At 40.7% G+C, this 20,413-nt stretch overlaps 1 protein-coding gene across 2 annotated transcripts; it reads right to left on the bottom strand.

Moving 5' to 3' along the window:
• Positions 1-53: 53 nt before the first annotated feature.
• Positions 54-20,194, bottom strand: LOC129721165 (glutamate dehydrogenase, mitochondrial). 2 transcript variants are annotated; one of them, XM_055673428.1, is made up of 7 exons: positions 19,767-20,194; positions 19,009-19,428; positions 9,307-9,899; positions 9,086-9,247; positions 8,820-9,024; positions 2,881-2,922; positions 54-2,057 (listed from the first exon to the last, which is right to left on the bottom strand). In XM_055673428.1, exons 2-7 carry the CDS (start codon positions 19,415-19,417, stop codon positions 1,786-1,788), a joined length of 1,683 nt encoding a protein of 560 aa, XP_055529403.1. In that variant the 5' UTR covers positions 19,418-19,428; positions 19,767-20,194; the 3' UTR covers positions 54-1,785. The 2 variants fall into 2 exon arrangements, with proteins under 2 accessions (XP_055529403.1, XP_055529412.1); XM_055673437.1 differs by lacking the exon at positions 2,881-2,922 and having other exon boundaries at positions 19,767-20,188.
• Between the last annotated feature and the right edge of the window lie 219 nt (positions 20,195-20,413).

Below are 20,413 nucleotides of genomic sequence, written 5' to 3'. Positions count from 1 at the left end.
GAGTTATGGCGAAAGTTCTTTTTGTAGTTCAATCAAGAGAATTATTCCGAGTGTTGGATTTGCTTATCATTGAAGTGCTTCTGTGTTTTATTTCTCGAATGAACTGCATCTACTATTCGGGTGCTAATAGGGTACGACGATGGCGCAAACGTGTTAGCAAAAGTATTCGCTCACCTGGTAGCTAAATGTGTTTGAGTAATTTATTTCTAGGACCTTTTGGTTAAAAGTGATTATAATGTAGGCTATATAGCGATAAGCTTCCAAAATGCATTGCTACAGGAAACAGACATCTGAGCACGAGGGATTGGAATAAAAGGTTCGTATTTTAAATGATATTTATCGGGTGGCGCTTACAAAGGTAACATCTTCAATCTTTCCCTGGATTTTTGGATGTTTGTTCTCTGTACGTTTGGGTCAACAATAAGGCGCAAGATCGTACAATGGGCCTGTTTGTTTAGCCAATGGGTCGTGTTAGGCAAACGAGCTCCTCTGACTTATCTTGTTCGTTATTAGGTGACAAAACGTAATGATTTTTTGTAGTTATCAGAAATTAAACGACTATTAAAACCTACCCACACCACTAAAATGTTTTTTTTTTTTTTTCAAAGTGTTAGTCCGTCACCTTTTCAAACAAAAAATAAGGTATATTCGTTAGTAAGTAATATGTGGAAAACGGTAAATGGGCTCCAGGGCTAACGATTGCTACTCCGCCTACGCCATCTTCTAATCCCATCTAATGCAGTACCGGTTAACACTTGATTTTGATTACTCAGCATTCGATTCACTTTTGATCGTTATTCTACGCGCATGTAGAGCACTATAAGAAACGGGAAGCTCGCGTACGCGTGCTAGTACACGGATATTGAAAATTACGCAGTCAGTGATTAATTACTAGAATGGTATCAGTGCGTGTTGACAAGGATGGCAGAGAGAGGCTTGATTTGTGGCTTCGCCCCAGCGTGACATATACTGCTGCAATGAGTGAAATACAAAATCGATGGGATTTTTTTATCAACCCTTTGAGCTTGTATAACACTCACCAGATCTTGTTAGCTGGAGATTCTAGCCAAATTAATCTTTCCTGAAATCCTTGTTTTTGCGTAAGTACAAACAACGTTCCGTTATATACTAGCTAATCATGTTTTTTACGAGTGAAACGCGGTAAGTAATAAGCCCGAAAGTTTTTTTCAGTATGTTTGAGTCATAGTCGGCATAATTTTACCTAAACCTAAGACGTACACTAAAACTGGTTAAGTTGGAAAAAAAATACATTCGCAGTTGAAAATTCCGTCTGACGAAAACTGAGCTGAGTGTAATTACATGTATTGAAAACAATATAAAAACAAAAAGACTATAACGCACAAATTATAACAAAACTGGACAAGCTAATTTTCAGCTCACAATGAGGTGTACTATACGCTTCCTATCTTTTAATTTTAATTATGGGTATTCATGTCGAGCTCGTAAACAAATACCCAGTCGTAAAAATACTCACCTCCATTGACGAGTAATGGAAGATACACAGTTTACGGCTGGGTATTCGTATACGAGCTCGATGTGAAGACCCCTATTATCTTTTTGCATAACTTGAGACACGATACTTTACGCTTACGATCGCTTAGTTTTGTTTAAGTAACATTGAAGAATATCAGATTGTGGCAGTTCAAATTTGTTATCGGGTTTCCATTCATACTCTCTGAGGCTGCGCGCGGTGCCACAATCCTAATGCCCGCTCCGTTGGTTCTACTGCTGGCCGAGAGTTCTCCGTGCGTCTATAGCTTTCTATTAGAAGGCAAGACCGGCATCTCTGTAGGTTTCGAAGATTTTCTCGATCGAGTTGACGTACGCAGCCGAGCGCAGATCAAGACCCAGATTGTACTTCATGGCGGTCTTCATGATGGCACGAGCCGAACGCTCCATCGTGTAATCGAGACCCGAGTGAACAATGTCCTTCTCCGAGGCACCAGAGATACGCTTCTGGAAGGCTTCCGATGGGGTGACTGGAATCTTGCCGCCAACGTTGCCGAAACGTCTCTCCAGTGAAGCTTGCACCGATTCTGTGGTAAGCGGAAACGATAGTGGGGGGAAGAAAGAGAACAACAACCGAAAGGATACCTTCCGTTAGTGAAACATTTCGCTAATTATCAAGCAACGATTTGATGCAGCAAAATTAAACAACGTATGAGCTAAAGCGGTGACATGCAGATGGAGTAAATTACTACCAACTAGTTCTGTTCTATACTATATTAGTGAAATTCAACACATTTGCATTTGTTTCCTTTACACAAATGCCTTATCGCTGTTAGATTAGATCGCAGACTACCTCCCATGCCATTGGAATTGCAACTTCTATACTTGAACAAAATGTGCACGTAAAACGGATTGTTATGAAAACAAGTATGTAATAAATCCAAATCCATTCTAACTCATTTACAGAAATAAATAAGTTAGTCCAATATGCACGTTAAAACCGAATCTCTCTACAGCTACATTAAACCATATTATTAACTTAGACAACAAAAATATTACCACACACAAGTTAAACAAATGTGCGGTTTCTACAGCAACCATCCTGATGAGTGTTATTATACTGACGACTAACGTGTATTCTTTTCGTTCGAGTAGTGTTGGTGTGAATAAAAAGTGGTCTCCGAATGTATATGAAAACATAAAATTAACAAAATATTAACAATGAAAACAAAAGGCTTACACAAATAGTACTAAAGCAAATGAAACAACTGAACATAAAAGAAGAATCACGGGGCCATTGAATGTGGGGAAATGGAAGTCAAATGTGTGTATGTGTGTGTGTGTGATATGTTGGTGTATGTGTGTCATGTGGCTCTGGTTACATAATTGTTTACAATTGCGGTACTTAACGGTTATCATTAATAGATCGTTCAAGTGATTCCTGGATAGAGGCTATACGGGAGGAAAAAGAGAAAAAGAAAAAAAGAACGTGTAAACAGAACCATAAATAAGATCGCTACCGAACGAAAACACGCTTCTCTGTACACAATTTTACCCTACATATTAAACCTATGCAAGTGCAAAAGTATAAGTTGACAGGTAGAAACATTTTGAAAAGTTATATTTTCGGAAAACGTACAAGAAAAAGCTTGACATCCAAACACAAACAGTTTCGATCGTGTGCAGCAGCAATTAGCATTCTAATTGCATGAAAAATTGATTATCTACAAAGTGTAAGCAAATGTACTCTGAAGTTGTGTTTAATTTTGAAAAATTTTAGATTTTCAACTTCAGGTTTCACGTAAAAATGTTAATGTCGGCAAAGAATAACGTTTGTTGTAAAAAATAGACAAAAATTGTCACACTGACGAAACTACCCATTCAGCATCAATCGTAGTAACCCCTGAGTGACTAGAAAAATATTGACACCTCTAACCGTTATAGCGTAAACAATGAAGCTACTCCGTTCAGAAGTGTGCGCCTTCTAAGAACGGTACCCCGCCGCATCGAAAACTGACATCGTGCGGCCCTTTGTGAACGGCAGGTTTTCCCGCTCCGGCATCTGCAACATCTTGGCACTATTGAACTATCAGAGCATCGGAAGAAAAACTGGTTTCGGATGACCGACGACCCTGAGCCACAAGAAGCCACCTCGCTGCGTGCCCTTGGCCGGGAGGTCGATGCAACCGGCCAAACAGTGAAAAAGGATTCCTCCTTCCCTCAAAACTATTTTGGGTCCCTTTTTTAAATGGTTTCCAATGTGTGCTATCAAGAAATTATCTCTCGATGTTTGCTTTAGACCACTGCAGCCCTACAACTCCTCTGGAGTTTCCGAAAACTACTTTCGAATCTTTCATAACATTATCAATAAAAAAATTATTTCGACCTTGTAGTATGACCTTATAGTATGTATTAGGCATAGCTGCAAACATATGTTCAGGTTGAGGACTCATTTCATAAAAATATTTCGATCCCTAGTTTGGTTGATTTGGTCAGTGGACATTAGCTTTGCAATAAAAATTTGGCTACTCAGAAAAATGACCGACATTTTTCCTACGATTTTTTTGGAAGGCTCAAATTTGAACACACCGATCGAAAGTAATTCTCTGCAGAACTAACAAAGAATAATAAATGGTTATACTCAGTTGATTCTGTTATATTCGTAATGAACAAGTTAGTAACCTATAACGTCTGTGCTTGTCGAAGGCTTATATCACAGAAAATATTATTTGCTTCTTCTAGCGACTCGGTATTCCAAGAACTGCTTTAATATTTTATTCGCTGCCAGTTTTACTGTAACTGTTTCGCAGACAATGTGTGCAGTAGGAAAAGCGAACTGGAATTATGATACAGATTTGGAAAAATCTACCGTATCCCGACGGGACTATACCGTGCTGGATCGAAACCCGTACAGTATCGAAATCCGTACACCTTGATGTTTTCTTCAGTTTTAAGCATTATAAAAATGAAAATTCATATGATAGTTACATGTACATGTCCGTGGAGCTGTCGGCCTTCTGTTAAATTAAACTATGCGCCAGTAGGCCATGAAATAAAAATATTAAAAACGAAAAATCAATCGTGTATCGGTTTAAGTTGTCATTTCGTTGTATCGTTAGAAAATTTACTAAGGAAACGTTCTTCAGATAAAAACGATTTTCAAGTGGGATATAAGTGTTTTACTCTGTGAATCTTTTTAAAATTGATGGAAAAGGTAAGTCTTTGTTATTTTCGAGCTGTATATTGTCTAATAAATAGTGTAAGTTGTATTTATTCAACAAAAACTGTGCCGTACGGATTTTGATTCTTGTTATTTGCTTGAATCTAAATCCGTGTGTATCATGCACATATTGTATCATGCATATATTGTTGAACTTTCTATTTGTTTTCAGCTTATAATGGAAGAAAACAAGTATAAATATACGGCAAACAATTTTAAACGAGCTGTGACTGAGGTGCGCAAGGGAAAGTCGTACTGGGAAGCTTCGAGAGGTTCCGGAGTTCCAGTTACTACGAAACGCTACGAAAATTGCACTATTTCAGCTGATATCAAAAAATAGAAAACCGTGTGAAACTTTAGGAGCCAGTTGATCCTCAAAATATACTTATTCGGTAATTTAAAAATAAATTAGAAATAAAAGATGTTCATTTTTGTACTTCTTCATCTATACGGAGTATGATTTATTGTTGTATGGACTTTGATCCAGTCTATATCGCGTGTGTGCGGATTTCGATTCAAAAGTGTACGGGTTTTGATTCAGACAAAAAACTGTGTACGGATTTCGATTCAAAACATGTTCTATTTAAACATGATTTTTTCGAGTTTCGGAGTGATTTTAATCATTTTGCTGGAGAATAGCGATAAAATATAAGTAGACCTATAACTAAACATGTCAGTTTAAAGCAATATGTGATTTCTTGATTTTATATTGACCGTCGAAGATAATCATGTGCTTAGGTGTACGGATTTCGATCCAGCACGGTAAATAACGCTTGCACAGCAGTGTGTGTAGTTAGGGATGAGCAATAGAATAAGTCGGCAGTGGAATGTGATACGCATATAGATTGTGGAACACCGTTCCCCGTAGTTTAATTGGTCAAAACATCATGCCGGAGACAGGGAGATTGCGGGTTCAAGTCCCGTCGGGATGCGGTATATTTTTCCAAATCTGTATCATATTTCCAGTTCACTTATTTTTCGCTTTTCCTACTGCACACATTGTCTGCTGAATGAACTTGAATGTTAACGGGTAAAAGCCGTTGTTAAAAATAGAAATTTAGTTCGAAAAACGGTCTAACATCGATCTCAAAATTAGCACTCGAAATTACGCACTGGCCAGCCATTCTAGATATAGGATATCACCAGCAATGGATTTTCAGCTGTTAATTCGTGCACCATTTCAGCAGTGATCGGAATGTTTTGTAGAATTACTTCGGCGCGAACAATTGCGAATTCTGCTTCCTCGTCTGGCTTCTGGTGATTATTGATCAGGCATGAAAGAACATCAGCATATCCGAAATTATGCGTTGACACGAACTCGATATCAAAATCGTAGCCTACTATATTACTTTATTGGTGCCCAATGCTGGAGACGGTTAGCTGTGTCAACTAGAATTCCCTTTTTGCATCCGAAATTTTTCAGCAAAGGTCGGTTGATGGTCGGTTTGCAGTCTAAAACGACGACACTTTAAAGATGCCATTGGAAACCGATGAATGATGACTGCTCCAATGCCGGGTTTGGATGTATCACCTACAACAATGATCTTGTGCTCCGGATTTTAATGGGTGAGAAGCAGATTTGATTACTGGACCCTTTTAATATCCGAAAACGCATGCTGATATTCCTGGCTCCAGTTGATGTATTCTTCTTTAACAGATTATCCAGAGGATGGCGTTACTGATGCATTGTCTGAACAAATTTGCCGTAGAAAATAACGGCACCCGAGAGATCGCGGGAAATTACTGAAATTTCCGCTGGATCGAGCCGAATTCCATTTGCAACAACTGTGTGTCCGAGATACTTGATTTCCCTTTGAATGATTTCAAGAAGTAAATGGAAACTATAATCACGTAGACGCTTGGAAAGAGCAGTAAGAGTTGCGTAATGTTTTCTTCATTTTCACATTGAATGATGATGTCGTCTAGGAATGCGTCAACTCTTTCCAGACCTGCTATCATTTTCGCCATTAGGGTATTCCAACCCCAGGCGCCGACTTCACTACAGTTGCCAATCGGTTAAAACGAAATAGATCCTGGTGAGTGTTGATTGGGAGGAGCTTTTTCGATTCGTCATCCACTTTTCCTTGCTGATACGCTTCCGAAAGATCTATGATGCTGAAAACACGTTTGCTGGCAAGTGTAGTAAAAATGTCTTCAAGCTTCTAGTGCCGCATTGAGTCCAGTGGAGTAATCGGCGCAGATGACAAGAACGATCGGAGCTGCTCAGTTAAAAAAGTCGAAGGGTGTAATGATGCCCAAACGTTGACATTCCAACTCCTTCCTTTTTTCGAGTAGAGTTAAATGGAACTGTCGCTTTGGTCGACAAATTGGTTGGGTATCTGGTTTTAGGTACAGACTAACTTTGGTTTTGGTACAGTGACCTAAACCATCCTTGAAAACTTCAGGAAACTGAGTGAGGAGGTGCTGATCATCACGGAGAAAATTGGAAAGGTTCACCCTATTGCAAAGTGCAATAAGTGGCTTTGGCCAAAGGTTAAATGCGTTCATCCAGTCCAGACTCGAATCGTGTGACCAATTCCAGAGGTTCATGTGTTCAATAGTTTTCATGTGTGCTTTCTTGTCTTTCTTGCTGACCTTTTTGTCGCCTGTGGACGTTGGTGCAGAAGATTTCGACGAACAGCTGCAGCAGCCTTCCTTGTGACCCATTTTTCCACATTGCTTGCAGGCATGTTTGGAGAACTGGCAATCCTTCACGAAATAAATTACCCCACAATGTCAGCATGGAGATGGAGGAACATTACTGTCTACTGTCGCCGATTTTAGTTGGTTGGATGATTGCATTTTGAACTGACGAACCACCTGGATCGCTTGCTTCGAATCTAATGCTTCTTCTACACTAACGCGACATCATGCTTAAGTTTTGAGAGGCGCTGGCATTCGGTCACCAAACCTTCAACGTTGGTATCCGTAGAATCGGACTCGAGCTTTGATGGGAGTCATGTCCTGATATATGCGTCCTTTGTTGACTCGAGACCACAGATGAACACCAGACTCTTGAATTGGTTTGATGAGAGTTTCTGTAGTTCAAATTCTTCGCACTGCCGGTTGATACCCCCAGCGTACATTACGAAATCGTCGGCTTCGTTCTTTATGGCTTGAAAGCAACCGTAGCGTTCGCTGAATAATGGGTTTTTTTCTGTCCGAATATCACCTTTAATTTGTGCTCAACTTGATTAAAATTGAAATTGCGTGGGTGATTAGGCAGGAGATAATTCAATTTCTCGTGAACTGGAACACTGAGTTTGAGACTACGCAGTATAAACCGCACTTTCGCCGGGTCACCCGGGTTTCTTCCATCCTGCCTGAAAAGGTCTTCGTGTTTGGAGAACCAGCTGTTGAACGTTAATGTGCTCCGACGAGCTTCGCTGTGCTGCTGGATTTGCCCCTCTGGTGACTTGATCTAGAAGGGCCATCAGACGACTGTTCTGGAGTGCCATCTGATGCATATCCTCTGGCAACGAAGCTTCAGGAACTTCTCCCCCAGTTTTCATCTTCGTTCAGATTTCCGTTATTGACGCTCATTGGTTTTCTCTTCTTATAACTTCGGGACTTCGAAATTCGTCGCCAAAAATATTATATTCGTAATGAATAAGTTAGGAACCTATAGAAATAACGTCTATTCTTGTTAGAGGCTAATATCAGAGAAAACATTATTTGCATGTTTCAGCGATTCCAAGGACTACTTTAATGTTTTAATTGCTACCTTGGTAGCAGGTTCACGTCTCCAGACAGGTATGCTATTTGGAAAACAAGCAAGGAGGAAGTTTCGTAGACCCAAAAATCATTCCACCAACACAGAGAGAAGCCCCACACCACACAAAATGCAAAACTAAATCAGGTTACAGCTTGAACCAGGCAGAACAACGGAAACAAACTATAAGATGAAGTTTCTATGACAGAGTGAGTGTGGATTAGTCCTGCAGACGCATTAAGCTACTGGTACTTTTTACAAAGTGCACCCACTACCCTTGGCGATGAACTTAAACTTAAAGCGAGCCGATAAAAAGTGCACTAATGATTGAAACGATGAAAGCATTACTGTAGTATCAACCAATACCAACTAGTAGTACGTGATGAAGCATTCGTCGGCCTGCTAGCCGGTACTTACCGAGCAAGTGGTAGTTAGACTCGCGCTCATACTTGAACGTCAAGCGACCGTACGAGACGTGGTTCAAGTTCTTGAGCCACTCGAAGAACGAAACGGTCACACCACCGGCGTTGATGTACAAGTCAGGAACCACCAGGATGTTGCGATCGATCAGAATTTTGTCGGCAGCCGGAGTGGTTGGACCGTTGGCGGCTTCAGCGATGATCTACGAATATAAATCCTCAAAAACCAGTCCATCCGCCATCTAAGATGGAAGCCAAACATACCTTAGCGTTAATTTTTCCAGCATTCTCACTGGTAATGACTTTCTCGACGGCAGCTGGGATGAAAATATCACACGGTTCGTACATGAGATTTTCGCCCTCGTACGGTTGAGCACCTGGGAATCCAACGATGGTTCCGTTTTCGTTTTTGTAATCTTCCAGAGCCTACAATAAAACCAAGATCGATTATTTGTAAACTTGTACCTCAATAGGTAATATCCTACCTTAGGGTCAATTCCCTTCGGGTTGTAGATGGCGCCGTCATGTTCAATAATACCAATACAGGTAGCACCAGCACGGCACAAGTAGCGGCACGAATGCAAACCGACATTACCGAAACCTTGTACGATGAACGTCTTTCCACCCCAGCCGGGAGTAGTGCCGATCATGGCCATGAAGTTCGCCTCGCGGATAAAGTTGTCCAGTCCATGGAACACACCACGTCCCGTGGCTGAAACACGACCGTGAATACCGCCCTGGTTGATGGGCTTACCAGTAACGCAAGCGTGAGCATTAATGTCCAAATGACCAATCGTTTTGGCATAGGTGTCCGCGATCCAGGACATTTCACGCTCGCCGGTTCCCATGTCCGGAGCCGGTACGTCAATACCAGGCCCGATGAAGCCCTTCTTAGAGAGTTCCAGTGCGAAGCGACGGGTAATCTTCTCCAGCTCATGCTCGGAGTACAATTTGGGATCGATCTTAATACCGGCCTTAGCACCACCAAACGGTACATCCACACAGGCACACTTGAAGGTCATCAAGGCGGACAAGGCTTTCACCTCATCACGCGACACATCGAGTGAGAAGCGGATACCTAAAAGAGAAGGGTAACGAATTAGAATGTATCTATTTCAGATGATGGCGATCACGAGGCCGCTCCGTTCGAACACCTGTTCGGCTTAGACAGAACGCGCGCTAATTGAACTTTCTCCCACCGGACACACCCCTTCTCGAGCTACCGGTTATAGCATTGCATCACGTTTTGAACGTTCTCGGTAGCACGCCAGTCATCTGTCACACTATTTGGATTACGTTTTTGGCAATGCTTCCAGATTGCTGCACAGCAAATAATTCATTCCTAGTGCGAAGCCATACTAGGAAAGAACACTTTTTTATATGTGGGAACCCGCTTTAAAAGAATTTGAGGGAAGTAAAAAATTACGTAACTTAACCGTTTCGGTAATGCGTACGCATGGTAGCCTAAAAATAACTAATAACCTTGAACCTCCATGTGATAAGATTGCTTGTGACAGTTTGACTGCGTGCTGCAGTTTTGCATTTATCTTATCACTAGACTCATGTGGCATGTGTTGAAATTTGTGAAAGTCAATAAAATGAGATGATTTTTAGTACCACAATGTGCTCGACAAATGGATCGAAGTTGCTACTTGCAGATGCCACGAAGCTTTTGCAATCGGCCTGCGTTTGTTGAAGAAGATTTTGATTAACTGATAAGATTAGTGTTGCTAAAATGAGGTCATCATAAATAGAATAACCAGCGTTGGTTTTGAGGTGTGCCGGAGGTGTGTTCATTTGCGTCAACGTTAGGTCAGTTGCTCAGAACCAACAGTCGACCAGCTGGCTTGTGACTTATTGAAGCAAGACTAGCAGTAGGTGGCAGTTCATCAAGTTAAAAATAACTAACCGCACCACTGCGGCAAAGTTAGTTGTGCTCACCGGTTTTTGTTTTGTTTCCTATTGTCCTGCTGAATGCAACCATTTTTACGGTTTTGTCTATCTGCCAGAAACATACATTGTACACAGGAGGATGAAATCGAAAGTTAAGCAGCGTAAATAATTATACACGACGAGGGTAAACAAGACTAAAAAAACACATTCGTTGCAGGGGACTTAATTATTGTTTCCACTGATAAGATGATAACACCAGACCAGCAACAAATCGGGGGGCGGTTCTAGTTCAGTCAAAACATAGCATGATTTTGCCGGTGATTACAGCAGTCATCTGATTAAGCCAATAGCTTAATCAAATCTTACAGGCACGTAACAGTATCCGAATCTTTAGTCACCTGTTCTATATCCTATAAAAAAATACAAAAAATTGCCAGACGTTTTGCTGATCTACTTTATATTTTCGTTCGAATCACATTCGTATCCCCATTTTTGTTAGAATCAATCAAATCAGAAGAAACAATTATCAGTTTCCGTTAGACTCTACTAGCAATCTAGAGGACTTCTAGTAGAGTCTAACGGAAACTGATAATTCTTTCTTCTGATTTCTTAAATCATTTGCTAAGACGCTCAGTATAGATTTTTCAAATTTGATCAATCAAATCGTTCAACCACCTTTTTATGGGGCGAACGAAATTGGGAATTTCCAATTTTCCAGTTCGTTTGAATTGATTTTTTTTTGTTGGCTATTGTTCTTGTCCTTATAAGGACAATTGTTGTTTAATGTCTTGTCGTTCACATCGGATATAATGTTGATCGCATTTGTGTGTTACCCTGACAAAGCAGATTAAGGCATTTCTCTGATAACACAGTTGAATGCTGTTTTTACACTGAAAATTTTACGACCCATATACATTGAAAGCCAGCATTCCAAAACGTTTGTGTTTTGTCAAAATACGGCAATTTTTATTAGAGCAAGTGCCGGCTAATGTACCTACTACTCATGCTGCTCACTACTGTGCAAAGGCAGCTTTTACTAGCGGAAGTGCCGCTGCACCAGCTGGCCCAAATATCGCTGCTGATACCACTACTGCTGCTGATGCTATCCGCTGCCACAGCTGCTGCTGTTAAATAAGGATCGTTGAAGTCGCTATCTAGAGCGAATAAGAGCAGTTTCAGCTGAAACAGGCTCTTATATAGGCCAAATAGTACATTCCGAATTACTAGGTCTATAATTCTGTTGACCGTGCTTGGGAAAGCAATCACATAACGACCAATCAGAGGTCGTATTTTTCGTCTTGACAAGGCTTGACAATTTTCAATAATACAATTGTTTGATTAATAAAATTACAATTTTCCGCATTTGGAAAGAATCTTAGAAGATTTTCTAATCTCGTGTTGCAAGAGCGAAGGAAATCCATCGAAAACTAACCCATTTATTAGCATTTGAAATTGGACATATTTTTCACTTTTTCCGGTTTTAGATTTTCATTTTAATATCTATGTAGCCGAGTAGTTAGCCGAACTTCCTAAGAGACGTAGTTCTACGTCAAAAATGGCCAAAATTGCCGATTTTTCATGAATCCACCTTAACACGCACTGACGAAGCTACCCATGCATCATAAATCATACTACTTACTTTCCTGGTGAAACGTCTCTCAGGATTTCCCCTGCGTCACAATGTTATCATAAATCATAGTAACCCATGAGCCAGCAGAGAAATAATGACAGCTCTATCAATCGAACTCTAACTGTGTTGGCGAAAACAGTGAAGCAACTCCATTCAGAAGTGTGCGCGTTCAAAGAACGGTACCCCGCCACGTCGAAAACGGACATCGTGTGGCACTTCGCGGACGCCAGATTTGCTCGTTTCGGCATCTACAACATCTTGGCACTATTGGACAACATTCAGAGCATCGAAAGAAAGCCCGGTCCTAAACAGCTGACGACCCTGAGCGACATGAAGTTCCAAAGGATGCTGGAGAGGAAAAAATGACTACATTGCTGCGTGCTCTTGGTACAACCGCCCGTAATGGTAACTCTTGAATCGGAACGCGAGGAAAGGCTGAGACAGGTGCCTCGCAATCTTGTTGGACGAGGAAAAAATAAACTCAGACTTGAGAAAAAAAGGCGAGCCTGAAGCGTAAAGCGGCAGACTCAAACAAACAAAACAAAGTAGGCAAACGAAGTACAAAAAGGAAATAGATCAATCTAGTATCGAAAATACTTCCACTGCAGCCAAGTAGCAAAAATCTCTGTCTAAAGAACATTCCAATGGTTTGAGTTATTGGTTCTCAACTTTTTCAGCTCCGTGGCAGCTTTTGCTAAACACAAAGAGCCCCGCGGCCCTTTTTGCGAAGCTTGGCGGCCCCCATAGAATTTCAGATACCAATTCAACAATACAAGGCTGCGTTTTTCAGTCTCATATGTTCCAGGTCTTGGTCCTTATAGGTAGAAGAGTTGAAAATCCGCAATTACCAATAAAATTTATTCAATTTTAGAGCTTCGCGGTCCCCGGTTGGTAACTAACCACTAATTTAGGTAGACTGCGAAAGACTGATGGCACTTACATCCAGGCCTGTAAACTTTCACTGTCATGAAAGGATTTGCAGTTGAAATTGATGATTTTGAATATACAGCAAGTTATGGTCCAGAAGAGTTTATTTCATATTAAAAGCCGGAGAGCGGGATACATAATACACCCACGGAAAGCCTTCAGGCCAATTAGCTTAACATGTATTTTTTTTAAATTATGCAAAAACTAATTGATCATCTTGTGAAAACAATTTCTATGAAAGCCAATGGAATAGCTCCAAACGGCCGAACCACGAAAGACCAAAATTTTAATCGACCTAATCACGACGAAAGGTTGAATTTTTTTCGTGACAACAAACCGTCGGAAACGGCGGCATCTCGAATTGCAAACAACTGATCTGCTGGATTACCCGGATTACTGGAACTTAGGGGCATCCTCTAGTTTGCGCCCCGACAATCGAGTTGGCCACGACACGAGTGTGTTATTTGATATGTATTGATATTTATGATTGATAATTATTAAGGATTTGTGGTTCTGTGGTTAGCGTGGTCTCTCCCACACGGTTGTGATATCGGGTTCGATTCCCGATCATATCGAGGATCTTTTCGAGCTGGAAATTTTCTCGACTTAGCACTGAGGCACGGTATATCGTTGTACTTATCCTACAACATGCAAAATGTGCCGAAAACAATATCGATAACGAATTCTCTCAACTAATCTAGTTAATCGAGACCGCATTAGCCTCCCAGGCTAGCGTGCAATATTAAAAAAATTATTGAGGAATTTGGAAACAATAATTTTTATATATGAACAATCAGCAAATAACTAGTCTGCGGTCAGTTCGTAAAATGGTCAATATCAATAAGATCAATGAAGCACTAGTAGCATAGACTAACAGACGTAACACTGGAGCCATGCTCCATCGCCACAAAAAAACGATAATTTTACATTCACTGAGACACTTCTATGCAATCACACATATTTTGTGATACGCTAGCGCTGATGTCGTAATACACGACGCAGCGAGAACACGGCAGCAGATGATGCTAGTGTTATTATTGTAAAGTACTGGTATCATCCGATTTTATTGGAAATTCGTTCAAATTGTTATGTCTGTTAGTCAGTGCTAGTAGTGTAATAAATTTAAATGTTCTATTCAAGTTATCATCATTCAATTTGAAGAAAATTGTTGAAAATTCTCGATTCGGCCGTTTAATTGATTTGGCCTTTTGTTATTTCGGCCTTCTGTGATTCGGTCGTTTGTGTTTCGGTCATTTGGAAAATAAAAAATTCATCCAAGCCAAGAAAATTTCCCTAGCAGATTTTTTAGATATTGACGGAGCATTTGATAATGCATCTCACAACTTAAAGCAAATAGCCATGGAAGAACATGGCATAGATAGAAACACAATAAAGTGGATTCATGCCCTGCTGATTAGTTGCGAAATAACTCGGTGGCACGCTCCTAACAAGAAAAACTACCAAAGGATGTTGTGGTCATTAATCGTAGAAGACCTTCTTCAAAGCCTAACAGAAAAAGACACCGAAGTTATTCCTAACAGAATGCAAACTGCACTGAATTGCCCAATGGTGCTTACGAGAGGCGTTGCGTGTAAATCCCTCCAAAACAAATTATTTCAACGTTTTGTACGATGAGAAACGTTGGTGCGTTGGTACTGGTCTGTAGTCAGCAGCAAGGACATGATCAAAACACTAAATCGACCACATGATCACTTCGCAATGCTGTACAAAACGCGGGCAAGAAGTTGGCGCAAAAAATACATCGCAGCACTCCAAAAGCATGGTACACTATACTATCCATATCTCAACGTCTTTTCTATGCAAAATGACGCTAACGTGACTTCTTATTTTTGATATTTCTCAGTTATTTTTCAATATTTTTTTGGAAACGGTAGCAAAAATCTTGAAAGTGACTAGGTACCTATACTATAGCAGCACTTTCTTCCACTCCATCAGGTGGTTCAACTAGAAGCTAATCTAATCGAAGAGCATCTAATAGGAAACCTAAAAATACTGGCTCACCTTGCCTCTACACAGACGATTATAAACAGAACGATTACGCAAGAGCGGGATTCACAGGGCCAGAAATTAATCAATTTTTCCCATGAAACATTGGTCAACAATATTCCAGGCGCAAATATACGCGATAATAGAATGCGTGAATACGTGTCTGAAAAGGAACTACCGACACGCATTTTCTGCGATGCTCAGGCCCAAATTCTTCTTTTCACGTGAAACCAAAAACAGCATTCTAAAAACCGCAACGATGCTGCACTCGCAACCTTGCATAAAATTTACACCGCCTGTCTGGCGATGTCGTTCACCTAATCTACAGTTACGTTAATCATCCCTGTCTACTATCGACACGGTTGGTTCCTTACCCGCTCTAGAGATTTCTAAAAATATTTTGCTTTGTAGCTCTAAAAGGCTCGCCTGTAACGTGCTGTTTTTTGTACATCTTTTTTTTTTCAACACACTCGATTTTATTTGTTAGTTGGTAATTGCAAAAACCAACTTCACCGGTAAGGATTCACACGATTGTTTGCCCCACTACACTCTTAACAGCGCATCGCGACTAGCATCGCACCGATCAATCCTCTGTGCAAACAAAAGCAATGATGAATAGAGGCCTGTCTCGCAACAGCCAACAGTCTACTGACCGGCGTCGACAAACTATTTGCTCGATCGATTAGCCATCTTGACGACACGGCCTTCCGAGCGACAGTTAACGACAGCGTTGAATCAGATGGCTCCACTATCGTCAGGTGACCAATTTTCGATTTTTTTTAAGGGGGGATTTGTTAGTAGCTTAAGTATTTATGATGAATATTAGTAAATAATGAGTATGTGTGTCCAATCACAAATGGTGACTTCTCAACACTGTTAGAAATTTGTAATTTTAATTGTTAGGATTTGTTTGCTTTCGCAATTAGGACTTATCATTCGTAGGGTTTTAAACCTACTTGTCAGAAAAGGGGAAGTAAACTTACAACTAACTTAATTGCTAATTTATTGGCTATAAAGAGAGCTTATCGTAGCAATTGAGGATTGCAACGATTTTTGTCGAAAATTGTTAATAATTTTATTTGACATAGCTTCTACTGGTTCAACACCAGTAAGTCTATGTTATTCGAGTGTACCAAACCAAGAAGGACGCTTCAAAATCATTTTCAGAATTTTATTCTGAATCCTTTGGAGCGTTTTCTTCCTTGTTGAACAGCAACTTGACCAGATCGGTACAGCATAAAAGACCAATTTTCGATACAGTTCTAATTCCCATCACAAACAGGTTTTTTGAAGAGCTCATGGAAGATTTGGTTCGCTCTGGTTGTAGAAAACATTGACAGGGGTTATCAACGCACTTATCGTTTAAATGAAGCCAAACGTCCGAAAGAGTAATTACTGGTTCGGCAAGGCGTTCATAGGTCACGACCATAAAACCGGTAAATGTGGTGACGTGCCCCCATCTAAGTAATCTGTTTGTTATCGCACACGAAAAATAAAAACACAAAAACATGTTTTCCGTCACGGTAGCTATAATTTCGACGTGCTTTACCGTCTACCTAACGTTTTTTTGGCTTACCCAGGGAAGTAAATTGATGCTAATTTCAAATCGACATTTAGCACCGCTGCAACGGACCACTTAGCTTAGACAAATTCAGCTCGCCATAGGTGATTATCACATGCGAATACAATAAAAATGATAACACTTTTAGACCCGCATATGGGTATATTAAATATGAGAATAACATCGCAAGGCGATTTTGACACTCTGTTACCATGTCCATGGGTATCTCGAGGTCACCCCGGACACCGTCACTTCTTTTCCCCATTCCACCAATCCAACCGGAGGCAGATTATCTTATCTGTTCTCAAGCAGAAGACAACCGACTGACGACGACGGCCGTGAAATTCGTTTGTTTTTTGGTTAGTGGGGGCGTCACATGCGTCTGATGTTTGCACAGTAGGCGCTTGTTATATTACATGTGAGCAATGATCTGCGTTATAACTCCCGAGCGTTAATGGATTTGTTGAGAATCGAATTCTACCAGAACGATTCCAAACACCAAGACTTTGTTGTGTATTAACAACAGTCACAACCAAATCGGGTAGAGAAATCGTCACCCATGACATACGGCATTTATCATAGAGTCGCTAAAAAAACATTAAGACAGGTCTGTTTTGACTACCACTACGCGCAAACTCGGCAGCAATAAACTGCTTACCGGCTCCATACAGTTTTTACCGGCTCCGAAACCGGCTTCAGTTTTGATTTTTCCAAGTCAATTAATATTGAATAAAATGCTAATAAACCAGCGAAAAGATCCACCATCGATAGTGTATGAGTGCTTGCCTCGGTGGTAGTGTGACGATCGACTTGCTAGCCGGTTGCCTGCCATAATAATGGATCGCTTTTCTTGTGCTCGCGAAACGATAAAACTGTCGTCAGCATGCTTATCAGCATGAACCGACGAATGTAAACACGTGCTCGCGCCTTGGTTCTCCTTTCACTGTTGAGTCGTGGCTGTTCCCTCAGCTGTTTACTTCGGTGGAGAGTGCAGAAATGTAATTGTCAGGTTGAATTGGTTCCATCATGTCACAGCGAGTTGTTTGGAAGATTGAAGATCTCATTTCTTTTTTATGGAAATGGAGCGGTGCGACGTTTTTCGAGTAAACAATTGATAAGACTTTTCATGGTTATTAAATGTGAAATCATCAGTGACCAAATTTTGTACACATGCAGCAAAACCTAGAAGTGCTGGATTGCTTGAAATCACAAACATTTCAAAGGACCTCATATCCAAGAACGTCTCTGAGGGGATGGATAAGTAGAAATGATCTAGTTAAGATTACCACGAGTGTCCATACCAGAAGTGACCATTGTCATTACTATAAAGGCACAAATCTGTGTTGAGGCTGTCTAGAAGTCTGCCTACATGTTTGCTTTGGAGTGGCTCGAGATCAACAATGTGAATGTAAAAAAGATGTAGGAATCTATTGAAATAAACTTAAGCAAAATATAAAAAAATATAATTCAAATAAGAAAACCATAAAAATTGAGAAAAAAAATTAAAAAAGTTTGAGTCTGAACAAAAATTGTAGAACGCTCACCCGTGAAAAAGAGAAGGGTAATTAAAACCAGAATAGAATTTGACTATTTTATCAGATCCTTTCGTTGCATGTTTTGCTGAACACGCAAAGCTTTTAAAACATAAATAAAAAACTGCTTGATTAGAATAACGAAAATGCTGCTAACTCATCGATTTCCTTCAATGCGTTCTTCTCAGCCAATGGCAACTCATTCATTCCGTCGTCCAGCCACAACTTGCTGCAATCGACGAATGGAGCAAGGAAGCGAAACAAAAATCCGAAGAACAGAGTCTGACTGAAGCAGACCATTAAATTTTTCTTCAATCGACAGCACGGCGTAATTAACTCCCCGGTTCCCTGCTAGCGGGAACACACTAGTGTCACCTTTGCAAAGCTAACAGCGATAGCCGATATTAAAGAGTTCTATTTATATAAATTTATCTTATTGCACGAAAAAACATTTTCTGTTTTGACTGATGTTTTTCGGCGTGATACAACACGACACGTAGACGAAAGGAAAATTTTTCCTTCCGATTACATAACCGGCCACATTTTCGTCACAGCCAACGCTGTACGGCTTGCACCCTTGAGCGCTACTTGTGGGTCACTTGAAATCAATTGGGAAATGGAAAAACAGTTCACTTACCTCCTTTAGTCGGGGTTCTATGGGTGCAGTGCTGAGCGCGGTATCCGGTGATTATCTCGTAGTCACCGGAGTCTCTACGAAGCGGAAATGCAATTTCGATGATGTGATCACACGGCTGCATCAGCATCAGGATTCCCTTGACCTTCTTGCTTTTCTCTTCCGCCGAGGCACGGCCCTTGATGGTTTCAATCATTTTTCCCTCGCAAATCTGCGCCGCCCGGTGGAAGAAGTATTCGACCATGTCGAAGAAGCGTGGGTTTGCTGCGGTCGGTACATCCTTTAGTCGCTCCGGAATTTGATGGGAAGAGCAGTTACGATGCTGAACACTGCTCACGGCCACCGCTTTAGCAAGGTTTGGCACCTCCTGCTTGAGCACACCGCTCCGGACGATCGTTTTAAGGTGGAACATTTTTCACTCCTCTGACAAGGGGGGTCAGAATAAATGGAAAGATAGTAACTTAATTATCAAATAACAAGCTAGACGCCTATACAATTGCAGATTTGTCTATAAGACTTAAAAATTTATCGCAGTTATGCAAGGCTAACCAAACTCTGCTCAAAAGTCGATAAAAAGTGTCAGTAATCTAATTTATAAAATGCATGCGCCTTCAAAACCAAATTCGATAAATCATTTTTCGAACAAAAGAGTTCCTGCTCAACATTCCAAACACTTGTAAATCTGATAGCCAACAATAATTCCAAATATGCCGTCATCTTATCCTCCTGCTGATGCACACTTCAAATAGTTAGAAACTCACTTTTATTCAATTCGTGGATGCCAAAGCCTCTAACGCGCACAACTGTTGTACCAAGAAGAACGACGACGTCCAAAGAAATAAAAAAATGCAATAGGGCGTACAAAACAGCAATAAGAACTAGAAAATACACAAAGCTAAAAAGGCTTTCTTCTCTCACGATCTCCTGCCTGTCGGTGTCGGGCAGCAGTAGCAGTAAAACTGACTGGATCTATCGCCACTCGGGAACGGATCTGGCAGCGAGTAGACGGGCGAAAGCGATTTTATGCGAAAATGGCACGTATTTACATTTGAGTTCTACACGTATTCTCTCGTGGTGCCAGCGACACGAACACAACGGTAAACACATGAACGTCGAGTCCGGTTCAAGCCGGGCTCCGGTCACTCAGGTTCGGTACGCGTTGTATGATGATGTATTCAGCTAGTTCGCATCACAGTCGACGTGATAGCTTACTGTTCAAAGTGAAAAAACAGATATAATATTAGATATAAACGATATAAACTATTTAATAAGAAACAGCTGTCACGCACGCACACATTCGTCTGAGATCAGGTGGTCCAACTGAGACCATATGAACTAAAAACAAGCCTATCAGGTGGTGGCAGCTTCACCGTGAATAAAAACCACGGTTCGTAATATTGATTCATTA

The sequence above is a fragment of the Wyeomyia smithii genome, chromosome 1, assembly GCF_029784165.1.
Source record: "Wyeomyia smithii strain HCP4-BCI-WySm-NY-G18 chromosome 1, ASM2978416v1, whole genome shotgun sequence".
Classification (NCBI taxonomy): Eukaryota; Metazoa; Arthropoda; class Insecta; order Diptera; family Culicidae; genus Wyeomyia; species Wyeomyia smithii.
This window is presented reverse-complemented; position numbering and strand designations above follow the sequence as displayed.